General features: G+C 44.5%; 1 protein-coding gene across 1 annotated transcript in view; it reads left to right on the top strand.

Moving 5' to 3' along the window:
- The window catches only part of TRMT9B (tRNA methyltransferase 9B (putative)), a 94,192-nt gene that overhangs the window by 35,058 nt on the left and 44,893 nt on the right, over nt 1–14,241 (top strand). Inside the window, exon 2 of the mRNA XM_063950547.1 lies at nt 4,323–4,477. Coding sequence (XP_063806617.1) covers nt 4,324–4,477 — 154 coding nt within the window. The 5' untranslated portion in view covers nt 4,323. The remainder of the gene's footprint in view (nt 1–4,322; nt 4,478–14,241) is intronic.

Raw genomic sequence — 14,241 nt, 5'->3', positions numbered from 1 at the left:
AACTCTGGCTACCAGCAACCTTATTGCTTCCTCTTTCTGATCAACACCGACTAAAGTGTATATTCAATTACTGCCGGATCTATTCCGATATGCATTTGTAGGAATGGATCCGACAAGCCCTATTCAATTGAGTTGCCAGATCTGACTGTCGGATTTGGCTGGCGTCCGTACTGCTGCTATCAGCAGCTCCCCATGTGTGAGATTACAGGGAGCTGCTGGAGGGAGCTGCACATCACGGTACTCAGCCGTGTAGCCCAGTGCCGGCCGGGGAGCGCTGCAGGGAGAGAGGTGCCTAGCCGGGGGGATGCCCGTCGTAAGGTACCTGCCTGCCCTTAGCCCGCCGCCCCGCTCTCCATAGCCCTCCGCCCTGCTCCCCCGTCTCCTCACCTCAATCCGACTTTTTTTAAAGTCGAATTGAGATTGTCGAAAACGGGACCACAACCTGTCGAGTTTGGTCCCGTTTCTGATTGTGGTCCCGTTTTTGACAGAAGCACGCAGATCGGTGGCTATTCCACCGATCCACGTGCTTTCCGACAAGTCGAATTCCCCGACTCTTCGGAAAAAAAGCCAAGGATTGAATAGGTCGGAACCCCTTCTGACCTGTAAAAGTCGAAACCTGCTGTCTTTCCGACAAGGCGGCAGGTTTCGACTTCAATTGAGTATACCCCTAAGGGTGCATACAAACGGTGAGATATTGACTATGCCCGATTTTGACTATGCGATTTCCCTTGAACTCCCCCAGAGCCCAGAAGCACCGATATTGTCTATATACACGGTGCAATTTTGGCTTTTTTGCGATTTTGACTATGGCCATTTTTTACTATACTTTGTACTAGATTTTACAGAATATAGTCAAAATTGCCTTGCCTACACAGTCTATTTTTTCTTGTGATACCGATCCCGCAGTACCGCGCATCGGTATCGCAAGCTGTGTACACATGGTGCGATATGTGTGAACTTTTCTTGCGATTTGGACTATATAGTCAAAATCGCAAAAATACATTGCACCGTGTGTATGCACCTTTACAACCTGATTATACTACTCCCAAGTCCACCAAAATATTTTTTACAAATACAGAAATCACAATTGTTATACAACGGCATCAGTTCTTTACTAATTTCTAAGACGCTTCCCCTTTTGTAACCACTACCATTGCATCTTCACATTTGCCGTGTTCACATTGCAACAACACTCCCAATGCATCACTTACCAAAAATGCCCTTCTCCCTATTAAATAGTAATGTCAATGGACATTAATCCTGGTGCAATGGACATTAATCCTTGTGCAATCAAATGAGAGACCTTCAAATAAGCACTAACTCAAAATAGTACCTTGTGATCCTCCAGAATAGCATTGGTGCCTCACACTGATAAACATCTAGCCAAATGGGTGGTCCATATATGTAACAGGTGTGGTATAGAAGATAGACAATTAAAATATAGACAGTCATTAGGTCGACACCATATGGTTGACAGCGTAAAAAATTCAACACAAATTCTCTTTTTGTGTGTGTGTGTGATATTTTGTGTTTTTAAAAAATTTTTATCCAAATTTGTTGAAATGCGTTCGCTCGCTACGCTACAGGCTTGGTGGTTCGCTTCACTCGCCACAAGGTTACTAAAGGTAATAGTTTGTGACATGGATAGTAAATGAGGCAAGAGTTGTAAAAGCATGAAAAACCCCTAAAAAACATGTCGACCCTGTTGACTTTTTGACTGTCTATACATTGGAACCCAATTTTGTGGCTTCAATGGAGTATAGTACATGCTTGCAAAACAGTTCCATGGCCACTTATCACAAGGTCTGGTCCCCATGGTATCTTTTTCAATCAACACTTTTCCCTGGTCTCTGCTAACTACCCAACTGTCTGCTTTCTTTCTTTCTTTCCTTCCTCCTAAGTTTTTACTTACCACCTTCCCATTCGTTGTATTCTCTTGGTAATTAATTTACATTGTGCAGTCTTACCTCCCCCCCCCTCCCCCCCCCTTCTTTACCCCAACTTGTGTCTATTATTCTATATCTACAACGAATGTCCGGTGGGTTCTGGGTTGGTTCCATATTTCACTGACTATATTTTTTAGTCTTTGGCGTTTATTCACCTGTCTGTACTGTTTGTTCAATTTGTTATACATGTCCATTGTATTATGCTTTGTGTTTATGTACACTCAATAGGAAAACGAATAAAAAAATTTACTCACACAGCTAACCACAAATTCATGCTCTACATCTGTAATTCTGGAGACGTGGACTCTAATTAACCCCTGATGCTCTTTTCCTGTCCCTGGGCATCTGTCGATACACAGTACAAACTTTTGGCTCCTTCTACTGTACACGAATTCTACTTTCACGTTCATATTTGTCCAGCATATTAAATTGAATTGCTACTTCAAATTGTATATAATACAGGTTGAGTATCCCATATCCAAAATGCTTGGGACCAGAAGTATTTTGGATATCGGATATTTCCGTATTTTGGAATAATTGCATACCATAATGAGATATCATGGCGATGGGACCTAAATCTAAGCACAGAATGCATTTATGTTTTATATACACCTTATACACACAGCCTGAAGGTCATTTTAGCCAATATTTTTTATAACTTTGTGCATTAAACAAAGTGTGTGTACATTCACACAATTCATTTATGTTTCATATACACCTTATACACACAGCCTGAAGGTCATTTAATACAATATTATTAATAACTTTGTGTATTAAACAAAGTTTGTGTACATTGAGCCATCAAAAAACAAAAGTTTCACTAGCTCACTCTCACTCAAAAAGTCTGTATTTCTGAATATTCCGTATTTCGGATATGGGATACTCAACCTGTATACTGATAGTGATATTACTGTATAACAGCTCTTGGTGACTAGAGATCATTGATCACTGCATATTTGGTGCTTTGGACCTTAGGCATGCAGTAATATAAGTGGCCTCTGTGGGGCGCCTATTAGTATTAGTGATCATTGGGCATAATTTATGTTTGTACGCCGTTGCAATTGTGATTGCGATTCTCTAGGCTACGGAGCTGCAAATGTTAGCAAGTGAAGCTGCCGTCCAGGAATGAACAGAGACACCCTCCGGAGGCATCACAAACTCATTCACAATTGCGTACACATTTGCAGCCTGTACACATAAACCAGGAACATCGAGGTTTACGGCAGGGCTATGGCTATGCACACTGGACACGGCAGTAGCAACGCAGACCCCATGTTTTTGTTAATTCAAGCTCACAGCTGACGGCAGATACACGCCCCAAAAATGGCCATGACACGCCTGCGTTTCCCCAACCACTCCCCATTTACACCTCCCACTTGAAATCCTCCTTGCAACTGAAATCACACCGGCAGCTTGGCGCATGCGCACTGCAATCGCAGCACATGCGTAGTTGGCTGATAATCGCTCCATTGCATGAATATCGGCCATTGCATACAAACATGAATTAGGCCCATTGTCTCTATCTCACACTCTAAGCCAGAGGTTCTCAAACTCAGTCCTCGGGGGCCCACACAGTGCATGTTTTGCAGGTCTCCTCACAGAATCGCAAGTGAAATAATTAGCTCCACCTGTGGACCTTTTAAAATGTGTCAGTGAGTAATTAATACACCTGTGCACCTGCTGGGTTACCTGCAAAACATGCACTGTGTGGGCTCCCGAGGACCGAGTTTGAGAACCTCTGCGCTAAGCAATACTTTCATTATCTTTAGGCTCGCATTCACTGAGATAACGTTATTGATATTTAAAGGGCACCGATGCAGTTTTATCTGTAGATAGACCTACTTTAAAATAGAGGCTCTTAAGAAAATGAATAAGAAGGAAATTCTGGTGTAGTTGTATAGAACCTGTTGGACTATGAAGAACCCTACAGAGAGGATTAGCCTTCATTTTTTTTTAATCCTGATCCTTAACAGCACCTGATTTTTATGCATCTGTTTCCAGTATTGGTGTCTGGGATAAGACATGTCCAGACTGCATATTTGCCTACTTTCTCTTTCTCCTAGCGGTCATTGGCCACGCAAATCTGTCACTGGCCACATCCCCTCCCTACAGACTCGCGTTTTCTGGTATTATCTCCCCCTCCTGCTCACTTCACTGGGAAATGGGCGGGATGCAGGATGTCCACCCACTCTTCCAGGGGTCCGGTGGACTACCTGAAAAATCAGGAGTCTCCCTCGTCTTCCAGTAGAGTATTTTTCTAAATAATGAGTGAAAGTTTTTAGACATTTTAGATTAATATTCTCATGGATGTTTTTAGCTGTGAGTTTTTGGTTGTATTTGCTTTTGCACTCATATTTATGTATTGTTCTCTTCCAGCATGGACTATGAAGCTGCCCAGCTGGAAAATCAACATGTACACAGTGTGTATGAAAGCACCGCCCCGTACTTCAATGAAGTGCAGAGTAAAGCTTGGCCAAAGGTTCGACAATTTCTGCTGGAGCAAAAGCCAGGTAGTCTCATTGTGGACATAGGTAAGCATGCATTATTTCAAGCCATACAGATGTGTCCTCATACTTCTAGCCTCCCTGCACGTTAAACAGCCCTTTTAGTGGTGTGACTCCGTAGCGCCGAATGTCTTTTCATGCAACTTTTTCAATTAAAATGCTTCTCATTAGCAAAATGATGCGAATAGGATGCACAAGCAGCTTATGCTGATTAAGATGATATGCAGCATTCCTATATTTTTTGTGCGACCGTGGCTGTATCTGCATATGAAATGTTACATTACAGCGTTTTCCTAAAAACACTGTAACAGACCATTTCGTATGCAGATACACCGCAGACGCTCTTAGAATATAGGCATGCTGCATATCATCTTAATCAGTGGCGTCTGCTTGTGCCTCTTATTCACATAGTGATACGAATAAGATGCATTTTTGGGGAAAAAAGCCACCTGATGGTAACAGAGTTGCACGGGACCTGTCAGCTCACTCACGCCATGCATCTCCCGCTGCATGGCATATTCAGGAACGATGTATGAGGACACATCTGTAGTTGCCTAGTCTGCCAGAATGTCTCCTGCCGCAATCACACCAATTACAAGACTGTCTATATACATCAGGATAGATGGAAAGTATGGCTTGAGGCATAAAGATAAAAATAAAATGTATATTGTAAATGGGAAGTTGGAAAAGACAGGCTTTGTATGTTGCTTATTTAGAATCAGGCAAATCCTCTTGTGATGTCATGTTTCTAATGCATCCAATTGTGCACCTCATTTATTTGGAGGACAAGATGCTAGCAGTGACGTAGTTTGATGTGCATTTTTGCCTTTAATAAATCTTAAGAGTCTTCGTTTTCTTCTTCTGTTTTTTAAATCTTAAGTTTCATAAACTTCTCATAAAGGGGATGATTGAGATCAACTAATGCAAGAGTCCCAGCATGTGCAAGTGTATTGATTTTACTTATCTGTCGCACCTGCCTGTCTGCACTTGCATCAGCCCCATACTAGGTGCAAGAGATCCACTGGAAACAGGCTTCAATTATACATGACTCAGGATCGTACAGAGCTCTTTATAAAAGCCTATGGGGTCTATTTACTAATGGTGTGTACACATGGTGACATCCTTGCTATGCTGATTTTCACTTTGCGATTTCCCCTGAACTCCCCGGAGCCCAGCACCACCGATTTTGACTAACTTTTCTTGAGATATGGACTATATGTGCTTACGATTTTGGCTTATGTGAGATTTTGGCTTATGTGAGATTTAATTGAAATGTGAGATGAACCAGATAGTACACCGATCTAGCAAGGATTGACTTGCCTGCACAGTCTATTTTTTCTTGCGCTACCGACCTGGCGGGACCGCGCATCAGGATCGAATCGGGATCGCAAGTGGCATAACACCTTGCGATTTGCACTAACTTTTCTTGCGATTTTGACTATATAGTCAAAATCGAAAGAAAAAATCTCACCGTGTGCACACACCATAAGCCTTAGATGGAGATAAAGTGGACGGAGGTAAAGTACCAGCCAACCAGCTCCTGTCATTTTTCAAACACAGCCTGTGACATGGCAGTTGGAAGCTGATTGGCTGGTACTTTATCTCCATCTAAGGCTTAATAAATAGACCCCTAAGACACTCCCACAAGCCAGTGCAGTTACATGCAATGGAAGTGTCACCACCCAGTCCCTGTAACACCTTATTTCTCAGAAAGACAGATCCAGACAAGTTGTGTCCTACTCTGAAAATGCATACATCTGCATGTGTGCATGTGCTATATGCACAAAATCGCCAGTTGCGCCCATGAACAGAGACTGTGCAACCCCCAAAACCTTTACTCTAGTAAGTCTCCCCCTCTGTAGTTGTATTTCTACATTTGGATGTACATTTCTCTCTGCCGATCATCTTCCTGGCACCAGCTTCTTGGCTTCTGAGTAATTACAGCCGTCTCTGAACAATGGCATAAATAGACAATGGATAAAAATAGGGTAATATGTGTTACACTGTGCAGATGACACATTTGTAAAGTGATTTCTTCAGCTCATTACCCTGAAGGCAGAATAAATGGCTATTTCTTGCTGAATGACGAGGTAAATTAACATTTAGGGAAGGAGAAAATATAGCCTATGAAATAAACCCATTTTGCAATGTTGTTTTATTTCCTAACTTACTTGATACTTCAGTATTTCAAACTGTGTTCATTGCACATTTCTCATAAATCTTTCCAGCAATAATTATTTTCCCATAGCCTGGAGAAAGTTGAGTAATATGCTACATTCTGGTGTAGAAATGGTTCTTTGCTTTGTGTACGTACAGATGTGTCCTCATATACGCTTATCTTTTCTGCACCACATGGAGCAAGGTGCATGGTGCGACTTAGATACTCTGCCATGTGTAGCCATTCAGACTTTTTCCTTAATTTAGCATCCTATTCCCAGTGTAGCCACATACAAAGCCGCTTATAGTCGCTCATAATTGGCACAAAGCATGACACGGATCACTCATATTGGACATCCGTCTATTGCCTTTTTACAAAGGTTAGCATTCGAGTCAAACACAGCAGCTTCATGAAATACTAGCTTACGTACCTTCCAACATGACCCATTCCATTAGGTACAAAATGCTCTGTTCCGGGACTTTCTTGCTAGTGGCAGGTGCAGAGGTGGGGCTGCAGCACAGTCCAAAATTCAAATAGGGGAGCCACACCAACTGCCAGTGAGTTCCAGACAGCGATGTTTGGAAGTGTTTGAGGTGACAGTTGGTGTGGCTCCCCTATTTGAATTCATTTTGGACTGCACTTCAGCACATACAATACGGCCTCCCGATCCCAAGTGCTGCAGGATCCTTATAATCCAATTAGCGGCTTACGATCCTACATCGGTACTGCATACAGACCTATATAATAGGGATGTGCACTTGAAATTTTTCGGGTTTTGTGTTTTGGTTTTGGGTTCGGTTCCGCGGCCGTGTTTTGGGTTCGACCGCGTTTTGGCAAAACCTCACCGAATTTTTTTTGTCGGATTCGGGTGTGTTTTGGATTCGGGTGTTTTTTTCAAAAAACCCTAAAAAACAGCTTAAATCATAGAATGTGGGGGTCATTTTGATCCCAAAGTATTATTAACCTCAAAAACCATAATTTCCACTCATTTTCAGTCTATTCTGAATACCTCACACCTCACAATATTATTTTTAGTCCTAAAATTTGCACCGAGGTCGCTGAATGACTAAGCTAAGCGACCCTAGTGGCCGACACAAACACCTGGCCCATCTAGGAGTGGCACTGCAGTGTCACGCAGGATGGCCCTTCCAAAAAACACTCCCCAAACAGCACATGACGCAAAGAAAAAAAGAGGCGCAATGAGGTAGCTGTGTGAGTAAGCTAAGCGACCCTAGTGGCCGACACAAACACCTGGCCCATCTAGGAGTGGCACTGCAGTGTCACGCAGGATGGCCCTTCCAAAAAACACTCCCCAAACAGCACATGACGCAAAGAAGAAAAAAAGAGGCGCAATGAGGTAGCTGTGTGAGTAAGATAAGCGACCCTAGTGGCCGACACAAACACCTGGCCCATCTAGGAGTGGCACTGCAGTGTCACGCAGGATGGCCCTTCCAAAAAACACTCCCCAAACAGCACATGACGCAAAGAAAAAAAGAGGCGCAATGAGGTAGCTGTGTGAGTAAGCTAAGCGACCCTAGTGGCCGACACAAACACCTGGCCCATCTAGGAGTGGCACTGCAGTGTCACGCAGGATGGCCCTTCCAAAAAACACTCCCCAAACAGCACATGACGCAAAGAAGAAAAAAAGAGGCGCAATGAGGTAGCTGTGTGAGTAAGATAAGCGACCCTAGTGGCCGACACAAACACCTGGCCCATCTAGGAGTGGCACTGCAGTGTCACGCAGGATGGCCCTTCCAAAAAACACTCCCCAAACAGCACATGACGCAAAGAAAAAAAGAGGCGCAATGAGGTAGCTGTGTGAGTAAGCTAAGCGACCCTAGTGGCCGACACAAACACCTGGCCCATCTAGGAGTGGCACTGCAGTGTCACGCAGGATGGCCCTTCCAAAAAACACTCCCCAAACAGCACATGACGCAAAGAAGAAAAAAAGAGGCGCAATGAGGTAGCTGTGTGAGTAAGATAAGCGACCCTAGTGGCCGACACAAACACCTGGCCCATCTAAGAGTGGCACTGCAGTGTCACGCAGGATGGCCCTTCCAAAAAACACTCCCCAAACAGCACATGACGCAAATAACAATGAAAGAAAAAAGAGGTGCAAGATGGAATTGTCCTTGGGCCCTCCCACCCACCCTTATGTTGTATAAACAGGACATGCACACTTTAACCAACCCATCATTTCAGTGACAGGGTCTGCCACACGACTGTGACTGAAATGACGGGTTGGTTTGGACCCCCACCGAAAAAAAAGCAATTAATCTCTCCTTGCACAAACTGGCTCTACAGAGGCAAGATGTCCACCTCATCATCATCCTCCGATATATCACCGTGTACATCCCGCTCCTCACAGATTATCAATTCGTCCCCACTGGAATCCACCATCTCAGCTCCCTGTGTACTTTGTGGAGGCAATTGCTGCTGGTCAATGTCTCCACGGAGGAATTGATTATAATTCATTTTAATGAACATCATCTTCTCCACATTTTCTGGAAGTAACCTCGTACGCAGATTGCTGACAAGGTGAGCGGCGGCACTAAACACTCTTTCGGAGTACACACTTGTGGGAGGGCAACTTAGGTAGAATAAAGCCAGTTTGTGCAAGGGCCTCCAAATTGCCTCTTTTTCCTGCCAGTATAAGTACGGACTGTCTGACGTGCCTACTTGGATGCGGTCACTCATATAATCCTCCACCATTCTTTCAATGGTGAGAGAATCATATGCAGTGACAGTAGACGACATGTCCGTAATCGTTGTCAGGTCCTTCAGTCCGGACCAGATGTCAGCATCAGCAGTCGCTCCAGACTGCCCTGCATCACCGCCAGCGGGTGGGCTCGGAATTCTGAGCCGTTTCCTTGAACCCCCAGTTGCGGGAGAATGTGAAGGAGGAGATGTTGACAGGTCGCGTTCCGCTTGACTTGACAATTTTGTCACCAGCAGGTCTTTGAACCCCAGCAGACTTGTGTCTGCCGGAAAGAGAGATCCAAGGTAGGTTTTAAATCTAGGATCGAGCACGGTGGCCAAAATGTAGTGCTCTGATTTCAACAGATTGACCACCCGTGAATCCTTGTTAAGCGAATTAAGGGCTCCATCCACAAGTCCCACATGCCTAGCGGAATCGCTCCCTTTTAGCTCCTCCTTCAATGCCTCCAGCTTCTTCTGCAAAAGCCTGATGAGGGGAATGACCTGACTCAGGCTGGCAGTGTCTGAACTGACTTCACGTGTGGCAAGTTCAAAAGGTTGCAGAACCTTGCACAACGTTGAAATCATTCTCCACTGCGCTTGAGACAGGTACATTCCACCTCCTATATCGTGCTCAATTGTATAGGCTTGAATGGCCTTTTGCTGCTCCTCCAACCTCTGAAGCATATAGAGGGTTGAATTCCACCTCGTTACCACTTCTTGCTTCAGATGATGGCAGGGCAGGTTCAGGCGTTTTTGGTGGTGCTCCAGTCTTCTGTACGTGGTGCCTGTACGCCGAAAGTGTCCCGCAATTCTTCTGGCCACCGACAACATCTCTTGCACGCCCCTGTCGTTTTTTAAAAAATTCTGCACCACCAAATTCAAGGTATGTGCAAAACATGGGACGTGCTGGAATTTGCCCATATTTAATGCACACACAATATTGCTGGCGTTGTCCGATGCCACAAATCCACAGGAGAGTCCAATTGGGGTAAGCCATTCCGCGATGATCTTCCTCAGTTGCCGTAAGAGGTTTTCAGCTGTGTGCGTATTCTGGAAACCGGTGATACAAAGCGTAGCCTGCCTAGGAAAGAGTTGGCGTTTGCGAGATGCTGCTACTGGTGCCGCCGCTGCTGTTCTTGCGGCGGGAGTCCATACATCTACCCAGTGGGCTGTCACAGTCATATAGTCCTGACCCTGCCCTGCTCCACTTGTCCACATGTCCGTGGTTAAGTGGACATTGGGTACAACTGCATTTTTTAGGACACTGGTGAGTCTTTTTCTGACGTCCGTGTACATTCTCGGTATCGCCTGCCTAGAGAAGTGGAACCTAGATGGTATTTGGTAACGGGGGCACACTACCTCAAGAAATTGTCTAGTTCCCTGTGAACTAACGGCGGATACCGGACGCACGTCTAACACCAACATAGTTGTCAAGGCCTCAGTTATCCGCTTTGCAACAGGATGACTGCTGTGATTTTTCATCTTCCTCGCAAAGGACTGTTGGACAGTCAATTGCTTGGTGGAAGTAGTAAAAGTGGCCTTACGACTTCCCCTCTGGGATGACCATCGACTCCCAGCAGCAACAACAGCAGCGCCAGCAGCAGTAGGCGTTACACGCAAGGATGCATCGGAGGAATCCCAGGCAGGAGAGGACTCGTCAGAATTGCCAGTGACATGGCCTGCAGGACTATTGGTATTCCTGGGGAAGGAGGAAATTGACACTGAGGGAGTTGGTAGGGTGGTTTGCGTGAGCTTGGTTACAAGAGGAAGGGATTTACTGGTCAGTGGACTGCTTCCGCTGTCGCCCAAAGTTTTTGAACTTGTCACGGACTTATTATGAATGCGCTGCAGGTGACGTATAAGGGAGGATGTTCCGAGGTGGTTAACGTCCTTACCCCTACTTATTACAGCTTGACAAAGGCAACACACGGTTTGACAAATGTCCGCATTTCTGGTGAAATACTTCCACACCGAAGAGCTGATTTTTTTGGTATTTTCACCAGGCATATCAACGGCCCTATTCCTCCCACGGACAACAGGTGTCTCCCCGGGTGCCTGACTTAAACAAACCACCTCACCATCAGAATCCTCCTTGTCAATTTCCTCCCCAGCGCCAGCAACACCCATATCCTCCTCATCCTGGTGTACTTCAACACTGACATCTTCAATCTGACTATCAGGAACTGGACTGCGGGTGCTCCTTCCAGCACTTGCAGGGGGCGTGCAAATGGTGGAAGGCGCATGCTCTTCACGTCCAGTGTTGGGAAGGTCAGGCATCGCAACCGACACAATTGGACTCTCCTTGTGGATTTGGGATTTCGAAGAACGCACAGTTCTTTGCGGTGCTTTTGCCAGCTTGAGTCTTTTCAGTTTTCTAGCGAGAGGCTGATTGCTTCCATCCTCATGTGAAGCTGAACCACTAGCCATGAACATAGGCCAGGGCCTCAGCCGTTCCTTGCCACTCCGTGTGGTAAATGGCATATTGGCAAGTTTACGCTTCTCCTCCGACAATTTTATTTTAGATTTTGGAGTCCTTTTTTTACTGATATTTTGTGTTTTGGATTTTACATGCTCTGTACTATGACATTGGGCATCGGCCTTGGCAGACGACGTTGCTGGCATTTCATCGTCTCGGCCATGACTAGTGGCAGCAGCTTCAGCACGAGGTGGAAGTGGATCTTGATCTTTCCCTAATTTTGGAACCTCAACATTTTTGTTCTCCATATTTTAATAGACACAACTAAAAGACACAGAGGTAGCTACAGCCGTGGACTACCGTACTGTGTCTGCTGCTAATATAGACTGGATGATAATGAGATGAAATCAATATATATTATATCACACTAGTACTGCAGCCGGACAGGTAGATATATTTATTATGTAATGACTGATGACGGACCTGCTGGACACTGTCAGCTCAGCAGCACCGCAGACTGCTACAGTAAGCTACTATAGTAGTATGTATAAAGAAGAAAGAAAAAAATAAAAACCACGGGTAGGTGGTATACAATTATGGATGGACGAGCGACTGCCGACACAGAGGTAGCTACAGCCGTGGACTACCGTACTGTGTCTGCTGCTAATATAGACTGGATGATAATGAGATGAAATCAATATATATTATATCACACTAGTACTGCAGCCGGACAGGTAGATATATTTATTATGTAATGACTGATGACGGACCTGCTGGACACTGTCAGCTCAGCAGCACCGCAGACTGCTACAGTAAGCTACTATAGTAGTATGTATAAAGAAGAAAGAAAAAAATAAAAACCACGGGTAGGTGGTATACAATTATGGATGGACGAGCGACTGCCGACACAGAGGTAGCTACAGCCGTGGACTACCGTACTGTGTCTGCTGCTAATATAGACTGGATGATAATGAGATGAAATCAATATATATTATATCACACTAGTACTGCAGCCGGACAGGTAGATATATTTATTATGTAATGACTGATGACGGACCTGCTGGACACTGTCAGCTCAGCAGCACCGCAGACTGCTACAGTAAGCTACTATAGTAGTATGTATAAAGAAGAAAAAAAAAAACCACGGGTAGGTGGTATACAATTATGGACCGACGAGCGACTGCCGACACAGAGGTAGCTACAGCCGTGGACTACCGTACTGTGTCTGCTGCTAATATAGACTGGATGATAATGAGATGAAATCAATATATATATATATAATATCACTAGTACTGCAGCCGGACAGGTAGATATATTTATTATGTAATGACTGATGACGGACCTGCTGGACACTGTCAGCTCAGCAGCACCGCAGACTGCTACAGTAAGCTACTATAGTAGTATGTATAAAGAAGAAAGAAAAAAAAAAAAACCACGGGTAGGTGGTATACAATTATGGATGGACGAGCGACTGCCGACACAGAGGTAGCTACAGCCGTGGACTACCGTACTGTGTCTGCTGCTAATATAGACTGGATGATAATGAGATGAAATCAATATATATTATATCACACTAGTACTGCAGCCGGACAGGTAGATATATTTATTATGTAATGACTGATGACGGACCTGCTGGACACTGTCAGCTCAGCAGCACCGCAGACTGCTACAGTAAGCTACTATAGTAGTATGTATAAAGAAGAAAAAAAAAAAACCACGGTTAGGTGGTATACAATTATGGATGGACGAGCGACTGCCGACACAGAGGTAGCTACAGCCGTGGACTACCGTACTGTGTCTGCTGCTAATATAGACTGGATGATAATGAGATGAAATCAATATATATATATATAATATCACTAGTACTGCAGCCGGACAGGTATATATATTTATTATGTAATGACTGATGACGGACCTGCTGGACACTGTCAGCTCAGCAGCACCGCAGACTGCTACAGTAAGCTACTATAGTAGTATGTATAAAGAAGAAAGAAAAAAAAAAAAAACACGGGTAGGTGGTATACAATATTATATATATATTATATACAATTATTTATATATATATATATATATATTAAACTCACTGGTGGTGATTATTAAACTGGTGGTCAGGTCACTGGTCAGTGGTCACACTATCAGCAACTTGCAAGTAGTACTCCTAAGCAGACAATCACAATATATATTATACTGGTGGTCAGTGTGGTCACAATGGCAGTGTGGCACTCTGGCAGCAAAAGTGTGCACTGTACGTTATATGTACTCCTGAGTCCTGCTCTCAGACTCTAACTGCTCCCCACTGTCAGTGTCTCCCCCACAAGTCAGATAATACAGTCACACTATCTATCACTTCAGCAAGTAACTACTAGTACTCCTCCTAATGCTCCCCAAAATTACTACTGTGTCTCTCTCTACTGTCTCACTCTCTTCTCTATAAACGGAGAGGACGCCAGCCACGTCCTCTCCCTATGAATCTCAATGCACGTGTGAAAATGGCGGCGACGCGCGGCTCCTTATATA

The sequence above is a fragment of the Pseudophryne corroboree genome, chromosome 1 (genome assembly GCF_028390025.1).
Source record: "Pseudophryne corroboree isolate aPseCor3 chromosome 1, aPseCor3.hap2, whole genome shotgun sequence".
NCBI classification, from domain to species: Eukaryota; Metazoa; Chordata; class Amphibia; order Anura; family Myobatrachidae; genus Pseudophryne; species Pseudophryne corroboree.
The sequence above is the reverse complement of the archived record's forward strand: the minus strand, read 5'-3'. Positions and strand labels throughout refer to the sequence as shown.